General features: G+C 33.5%; 2 protein-coding genes across 3 annotated transcripts; both read right to left on the reverse strand.

The window, feature by feature from the left end:
* Positions 1-220: 220 nt before the first annotated feature.
* On the reverse strand, positions 221-2,334 carry LOC107920699 (myeloid leukemia factor 1). The gene is made up of 6 exons (XM_016850521.2): positions 2,107-2,334; positions 1,317-1,885; positions 1,158-1,238; positions 1,014-1,089; positions 806-898; positions 221-714 (listed from the first exon to the last, which is right to left on the reverse strand). Exons 2-6 carry the CDS (start codon positions 1,863-1,865, stop codon positions 506-508), a joined length of 1,008 nt encoding a protein of 335 aa, XP_016706010.2. The 5' UTR covers positions 1,866-1,885; positions 2,107-2,334; the 3' UTR covers positions 221-505.
* Positions 2,335-5,142: 2,808 nt separating this feature from the next.
* On the reverse strand, positions 5,143-7,833 carry LOC107918467 (deoxyribodipyrimidine photo-lyase). Of its 2 annotated transcripts, XM_016848039.2 has the most exons (9): positions 7,367-7,833; positions 6,845-7,188; positions 6,524-6,764; positions 6,270-6,427; positions 6,161-6,197; positions 6,010-6,068; positions 5,807-5,888; positions 5,668-5,739; positions 5,143-5,557 (listed from the first exon to the last, which is right to left on the reverse strand). In XM_016848039.2, the coding sequence occupies exons 1-9, from the start codon at positions 7,685-7,687 to the stop codon at positions 5,375-5,377; spliced, it is 1,497 nt and encodes a 498-aa protein (XP_016703528.2). In that variant the 5' UTR covers positions 7,688-7,833; the 3' UTR covers positions 5,143-5,374. The 2 variants fall into 2 exon arrangements, with proteins under 2 accessions (XP_016703528.2, XP_040946451.1); XM_041090517.1 differs by lacking the exon at positions 5,143-5,557 and having other exon boundaries at positions 5,663-5,739; positions 5,807-5,931; positions 7,367-7,804.
* Between the last annotated feature and the right edge of the window lie 925 nt (positions 7,834-8,758).

Raw genomic sequence — 8,758 nt, forward strand, 5'->3', positions numbered from 1 at the left:
CCATCAACTAATTTCAAATATTCATATAATTCAGCCTAGATTCAATTTATTTTGAGATTAGTGTAATATTACAGGTTAAAACTGCCCTACACTAGATGACATCAAAACTTAATTCACAAATGTAACTGAATTTTCCAATTCAATTCAATTCACCCATTTAAGCTTTCAACAACAGGATCATATTCATATTCAACACAAATGCAAAAAGGAAGAAACCATGAAAAGGCAAAGTTTTATGCATTAAAAAATCCATATTATAATGTTGTAATATCCATAACCTAAAAGGGTGCCATTTGCAGAAATTGTCTATACCTCTCTGCATTAACCACCACAACACCAAAAAGGTCTTGTACTACAGAAACAGACACATGACAAAGATATGCTATCGATGGTCTGAAAACTGAAGAACTAGATGGGTAGTTATGTCCAAAAAAGGGCATGTTGATATGTTATATGAGAGAACACAATATAAACTCTCTAGATGATCAACTCAGTGCTTCAAAGTTCAAACTTGGTTCTTTTTCTTCCCTAGTGTCTGAGAAATCTTATCTTTAAGGGCTCCCAAACCTTTCGCCTTTGTAGAATTCTGGCCGCGTGATGGCCCTGCACTGTCTTTGGCATCCATCATTGCTTTTCCCGACTGCTGAGAACGCTCGGTAGAAGGAAGTGCCCATCCTCCATGACTTGCTTGCCCATTCTGACCCCAACTTGTCCCTGAGACAATATTTCAAGATGGTTAAATCAATCGCGAAGTCTAGGTAACACGAAAATGAGCATGCTTAATGCATTCGAAGACGAATCTTACCTGTTGTATCATGGACATTAGAACTTCCAGACCAGCCAGGCAAATGCTTTCTAGCATTTCCATTCCAAGCTTCTTCAAAACCAGAAAGCTCATCTGTGTAACATTCACAGATTCGGATCATATACATTAACTGCCCTGGACAAGTATATATGCCTCTACAAACAAGTATAACATACCCGACTGTCACATATAACTGTTCTTATCTTACCTTCATTCAAATTGTGCAAGGCCTGCATTGTTTCCACCCTACCATCCGAATTCAGCTTTCTCGTAACCGAATGACCCTACATCGAAAATTCTCATAAATTAACTCTACAATCACACTAATAGCAAATAACATTTTGAGAGGTACCTTGTCATGAAGTCCCCTTGAAACCCGGTGGCTTGCTTGACCTGTAGCTGTGTTAGCTTCTTTGCTTTCTTCAAAGGTAATCTACACCACAACAATGTAATGCGAAACACATAAAACAAATTCAAGGGCTTATAAATGAACATATCATTAAATACTTACCCCATCACTTCCACTCCTCCTTGTTTTGGATGAAGTATAGTAAGCCCCATTAGCACCACCATACGTAACGGTGGAGCTTTGAAATGTAAAGCTACGAGTTTGAGGTGGTTGCTGTTGTCGTTGATATGAACCATTATAGCCATTCATATACTGCAAATGCCCATTCCTTCTCTCAGATTGTTCAGTTTCATCATCTGGTACCTCGACATGAGGTTCATCCTTAGACCTACCATGTTTTCTGGGATTTTCTTTCATCTCTTTTTCATCATCAGAATCTAATTCTTGGATAATAGGACCGCTTGGTCGTTTTGGCTCTGGGGCTTGTTGTTCAATGAACCCAGATGGGTGCATATCAGGGAAAGGATTATGACCAGGGCCAAAGAAGCTTGATTCAAACATGCTATCAAAAGGACGTGTGAAGAAAGGATCATCAAAAGGGTCCCTTCCATTAAAGAAATTGGATAGTAAACTTTTATGACCCCCAAAACCACCAAAGGGATCACCACCAAATTCAAAGAATGGATCCCTTCCGCCTCTGCCGCCCTGCATTTTCTTTTATCTTCTAAACTCTGCAACGGAATTTAAAAACTTTTTTACATACAAAAAGATGAAGCGATCGTGTACCATTCCAGAAACGATAATTTCGATCAAAAACCACAAAAACCAACCATTTAAAGGAACATTTTCATGCAAAAAATCACTGAAAGATAATACATAATTAGCAAGATCAACGTGATCATCGTAACATATACGAAAATTAAACCCAAAAAGAAATAGAGAAAGATGGTACCTTTGAAATGAAAAAGCGGGGAAATTCAGGCAAATTTGGGGAGATGATCGAAAACCCAAAGTGCTAGGATGAATGATCGAAATGTGGTTTTAAGTGTCTATTTATTTGTATGGATTATTTTGAGGATTTTTTTTAGAAATATATGTTTATGGTTTCTCTGATTTTGTACGAAAGAGATGGAAGGAAAGTTCTAGTAGATGGCCGAGTTCTCCCGAATAATTAACACGTCGATGCCCACGTGTGAAGCCATATATATTATTAATCCCGTGAGTACTGTTCGATGAAATAAATAGTTAATAATGAAATATTTATTTAAGAACCAAGTTTAAGGGCTGGTAAGGGTTCGGCTCTCCATATAAATATTAAAATGATAAAATTATATTTTTATTATTTTAAAAATATACAATTTAATTTTGATCTAAAAAATTTACTAATTTTATTCCCAATTTCATTCTCATAAAAGAGTATCAAACTTCTAATTACTCGATTAAGAGATAAGGTGAACACCCAGTGCATCACATCTCATGATTAAGTAATAAATTAATATTTGAATTGTATCTAGGATAATAAAATTTTATTCCTATAATAAAAAATTTATTCCATTACTAAAATTGATAATTAAATATGGGAGATGTAAACCTTATTTTTTATTCATGATGCACCTTCTATTTTTATACTATAATTTCTTTTTGTCAATTGTAAAAATATGGTTAAATTTTGAACCTAAATAAAATAGGTGTTATTATTTTGACAATTTAAAACTGATGTTAAAACAATCTCAGCAATTCAATTAAGGATTTACCAACTCAGTAACCCTCCTTTATACACTCAATTGTGAATTTAAACTATGGATTCAACCATTAATGCAAAATAATAATAATAATAATAATAAAAGCATTAAGCATAAACTAGATCATAGTAAAATTGTTTAATAATTGAAATAGGATAAAACCAGATTAAGGCTAATAACTAGATCAATTATTTGAGATCATAATTATTAGTTACTCTAGGAGATAAATAGGTCAGTGAAAACATTAAGAAATACCATAATGGGATATTAATTGGTTTGAGAGAAGTAGATTTTTTTTTGGGCGAAATTAAGTTGTATATATGTACGATAGCATAAATGTAATTTTACTATTTTAATAATTTATGATTAAATGAATTTTTTATTATTTTTACCGTATACTAATTTAAAATTGTATAAATTATAAAAAGATTAAAAGTAAAATTTTTCATTTTAGGCCGGCCTCCTAACTTTACCTCTGTGGCTGGTCCTTATCGAACAATCTAGTCAATAACTGCCCAAGCTTAGTGATGCTATAAACGAACCATTTAGATTTTAACCTATAAGATATACAATAACTTAAGTTAGTAGACTCTCAATAATAATGATGGTAATGATCGATTGAGTATTAACTCAATTGGTATGAGTATTGTTGTCAATATAGGAGGATATGCGTTTGAGTGTACTGAAGCACATTATCAACGTTCGAGTGTACTAAAGCACATTATCGATATTTTTAGGCATTGCCTCAAAAATAAGACTACATGATTGGAGCATAATCTTTTTCCTAACTTAGGACTACGTGATTGTTCAGCCTTCTCCCATGAATACATGGTTCACAAGCTGGTCCATATCATGTATACCTCTGATTAACAACAACTTCATCTTGTCTCTTCGATTTTATTTTTCAAGAATTACTTATCTTAATTCAATCTAAAAAGATGGTGAATTTAGATACATAAAGTTTAAATTAAACAAAAATCTCAAATTCATTAAGAAAATAGATCAAAGATTACATAAAATTTAAGCGAAATGCCAACATCCATTGTAGCCCTAGAAAAATAAATTTAGTTCATGCTAATTAAAGAAAAAAACACAAAACCATGGAGTTTCACTATCATAACTCTCATAAGAAAGGATGTTTATGTAAGAAAAAAAATTAAGGATGTTTGAATTTGCCTAGATCGGTTAGTTAGATAGGTAAGATTGGAAATCAGTTTAAGTATTTGTTTGAAGAATGATTTTAAATCAGATAAATTGAGAGTTGACACGAATCAGTTGAATTGAGCTTTTTATTTTTTTTTATTTTTTAAAATTCTTAATGTTTTTTAATCGGACAAGCGATTCAATTTTAAAAACATTAAAAAAAAAGAGTTAAAGTAGAGATGTTAATGGATCAAGTTGGGGTCCAATCCTTAAAAAATGTTGGTCATCACCAAATAATAACAGTTAAATCATTAAGTTCTTTTATTTTCAAAATTTGATACGGCAAATATATTAGCATATGTGTAATATCATGTTACTTTATTAATTCTACATACTATTCATTGAAAATCTAATTAATCGATTAATGACGGTGATTTACGTCAAAACTAAAATTTCAATTTTTAAAAATTACACCGACTGAAATTGATTGAATTAAAGTTCCCACGACTGACATTAAATTTAAACTTTTATATTAATATATATATATTTTATTTTTAAATTTAAATAAAAATATTTTAAAATTATTGCCCAATATGGCCGAAGCGAGCGGGCCATCGAGCCCATGAACATGTGTAAATCAAGGTTCTTTGCCTCCCTTTTTCTCCAAATTCTTCTCCCTAGCAAATTTATTGATAGTTTGCTCTGTTCTTGAAAATTAAAATAGGGACTAGTTTAAGGACCTTACATGAATAAAACAAACTAGTCTAAGGGAACTTTTAGCATATTAGCCAAAATTATTCATAAATCATTGATTTCTTTTTTTTGGTTGCCCAAGGTACTGGAATTTCACATTCAGTAGGCTCATTAAGGGGATAAACGCTAACCATGAGTTTTGAAATTACTGCAAGGTGAAAATTAAACCCTCAACCACCGGTTAAAATAAGAGAGACCCTCACCATTTCACGTAACTCCCATGTTTATTTACCTATTACCACTATAAATAATAAGCACTAATAACCACATGCAAGATCTTTAACTACACCAACACACCATGACATTTCATGTACAAATATTTATAAATCACAGATATTTACTAGTCTTAATTAAAGGAAAAGTCATTTCAAATTAGCTTAATCCCAAACTATTCCAAAATTCAGTACATCAAATGAAAAATCATAACTAAATCATACATTTCATGAACTAATAATGATTTTCACTTCCTACCAAACCAACAAAGCCTAGCATGTCATTGTCATTTCTAACACAATATGGTTAGTGGTACTACAACCATGGAGTTTAGATAAAAGAGTTTCACAACAGACAGGCAGCGAGATGTTAATGTTGTTCGTTGCGCGGCTGCTTTGTCTTTTGACCCACCGGGCTTTCTGCTTTTCTCTTCTTGATTTCACCAACTAGTCTCTTGACGTAAGCTATGTATCCGTCAACATTGAATTTCCTTTTGCATCCAGCATAGTTCATGTATCGTATTTTCCCGAAAACAGGTCTCTCTCGCCATCCCTAATTTAATTGCCAGTGAAACAAATGTAGGATAGCACGAATGAGAAGGCAACAAGAGGCATTGTCATGAATCAAACCATAAGACAGAAACTAAAACAACAAAGACAAACCTGGTCATGCACGCCGCATATTGACCACATGCAACCAACGTAACCATTTGGATCCCTCCCATCAATTTCGTACTGCAACGAAGAGTTTCATGTCACTTTTGCATTGATATCAAGGGAAGGAAAATGCATCATTACTTACCTTGTCATTTAGATATATGCATATTTCAAGTGCCTCTTTAGGTCCCTTTGTCCACTCCAGAATCTTTTTTGCCCAATACATGCTGTATATGGTTTTGAAATTTAGAACAAGCACATCCCGAATAACTGAGAAGAGATATGCAAACTACATTCTCAACTTGCAATAAAAAAGAAAAAACTAGAGTTTATCGAGAAATCACTTGCCGCATAAAGCCGTGCATTTTCCCATAATGAACCATCTCAAGCTGTGAAGCATTCCAAAGCTGAAAGTAGGGGCAGAATAATAAAAACTTAGAGCGAAAACAAAAACCCTCGGCATAGCAAAGAACACAATGAAAGTCAACAGTTTGCTTACGGGATCAGCCGTTTGTGCCTTCTCCAATTGCTCCATCCTACAAATTCAAGAGTTATTTGCAATTCACTCGAAACAAAGTGAATGATCAAGACAACAGAAAACCACTCACGTGTAAGTATGTTCTCGTTTATCAGAGGCATGGTCCATCAATGTCTTTCGTGCCCATTCCCATGCCCCCTGCATAGCATCATAATTCGGCTGATAATAGCAAAAGTTATCGGCAAGTTCTCTGCGCACAATCAACTCTTCTAAAAACGTATCAACCGCCTTCAGCGTAGCAAGTAAGATGAAACAATGAACACCATGGATCAGACATTAAAAAAAGCAAGCTATAGAATGATTAGAGAATCAATTGCTACAAACCTGAGCATTATGTTTCCGAAAACTACGTGCCTCTAAGGCACATCTCTGTGCAGATATCTGACCAAAATGCAGATAAGGAGACAAACAAGAGAGAGCTCGCGGTTTTAAAGGATTATTCCGGTCCATACTATAACTCTTCAACCTTTTTGTCAAGAAACCATCTTTATTTCCCATCAATACTTCCATTGCTGCAGTTTCTCCGGGTTCGCACCATTCAATTTCAGGTACTTCAGCCCCATTCCTGGCCATAAAAAAACACCAGCATTATCAACCCAAAAGTTACTCTCATCTCAACTCCACCCAAATGTACAAATTTCTAACCTCAAAACATCGGCAATGAGACCATCCCAATCTAAAAACCGATCCGTTGCATCGTCCCATTTCTTATTCGGTGGTTGCAGAGTCGGAAAATCGATTAAGTACTCAGGAATCAGTTTATTTATCTTACCCCTAATTGTCTTAGCACTATACTCCAGCTTATCCGATGCAAGCCAAACAGGAACTACATTATGAGCATCAACCTCATGTATAGTCACTGAATCACTCACTCTTTTACAAATTTCATCTTTACATTTTCGAATCTGCCTTAATGGTGAGAAATCTGTAACTAAAAGTGAAGCTTTACATTCACCAAGAAACTTTGGTATTGTTTCTTCAGCTGTTCCCTAAAGAATAAACACGTAATTCACAACCTTTTACATGAACAATGCTAATAAAGTCATTCATTTAATACATAATTTACTTGAACATTCAAAACAAATTGGTGAAACACTTTGGACTATAATTTCCAAAACCCTAAAACAAAAAATGGGTTTAATTAAAAAAAACCATAAAAACACTTACTTGAAACAAGAAGAATGGAATCTGGGTATGTTCAATACTTTTCTGTAATTGACGTAAACCCTTAAGCATGAACCCTAATTGCCTTGCTTTAGCCCCTAAGAATTGATCAAAAAGATTGAAAGCTATAGCGACGGGCACATTGGCCTTGTTGGCTTGATCAACGGCGTGGATCAAAGCCCAGTTGTCGTTCAACCGTTGATCTCTAAACATCCAGTACACAACGGGACCATTTTGCGGTGGATGAGACCCTTCCTTAAGGACATGAATCCGACCCAGTTGTACGGAGGTTGGTTTGGTTGAAGCTGAAGGTAGAGAAGCCATGGAGAGGATAAAGAGGGAGGGAAGCGAAGGGCGTTTGCTAAAGTGCGCCAGTAGGGTGGAGGGCGTAGTTTAGCAAGGCGGGGGGGGATTGATTGAGGATGAAGAGAAATTGGAGGGAAGCTGGCAGCCAGATACCGTTTGAAGTTGTGGTTTTGACACGATATACGTGGATAAGATAGAAATCTGACACGTGGTACTTAGTCACGAAATAGACTTAATTTGGTTAATTTGGTTATTAACTTTACCTGCGAACTATAGGCTTCAACTGTTTTTTAATATATAATTATAGTTAAAATTTGCCACAAGTCCCTGTACGTTTGGAAATTAATAATTTAGTCCCTGTACATTTATTTCATGGAATTTAGTCCTTTACTTTTCACATTTCAAAATTCAGGTCTTACTGTTAACACTATTAATTTTTTTGGTTAAATTCAAGTTAATTACAAAGTTATTTTTTAATTACATGGCTACCAAGTGAGTATGTTTATTATTTTAAAAATGTCATAGTAGCAAATTTAACAAAAAAAATATCACTGTTAACAATTGGACCTGACTTTTAAAAACTAAAAAATTAAAGGGACTAAATTCCATGAAATAGAAGTATTTGGACTAAACTTCTAATTTTTGAAAGTATAGAGACTTATGACATATTTTAACCTATAATTATATATCATATGTTTATTAAAATTTTAATATATAATTATTGAAATAATTATTTTAAACTGGTCATAAACTTCAAAACATTCTAGTTACATCCTAAACTATCAATGTTATATCAATTAGGTATTTTTGTTATTAAAACCATTAAATGACACGTAAAATCTTATGCAGTTGACTTTAAAATAAAAATTTTGTAGAAATAGAATGTTGGCGTATAACTTTAAAAACTAAAAAACAAAGCAAAATGGGAAAAAAAGTGAACGATAAAGTTTCTATAAAAGTTTCGAAACCGTAAAATTAAAGTTTTTAAAACATCATTTTTACAATTTTCATTTTTTTAAAGTTTTCATTTAATATTATGACACATAAGATCTAGCATGCCATTTAACAGTTAAATTAACGATTTTTAGT

This window comes from Gossypium hirsutum, chromosome D03 (assembly GCF_007990345.1).
Source record: "Gossypium hirsutum isolate 1008001.06 chromosome D03, Gossypium_hirsutum_v2.1, whole genome shotgun sequence".
NCBI lineage: Eukaryota > Viridiplantae > Streptophyta > Magnoliopsida > Malvales > Malvaceae > Gossypium > Gossypium hirsutum.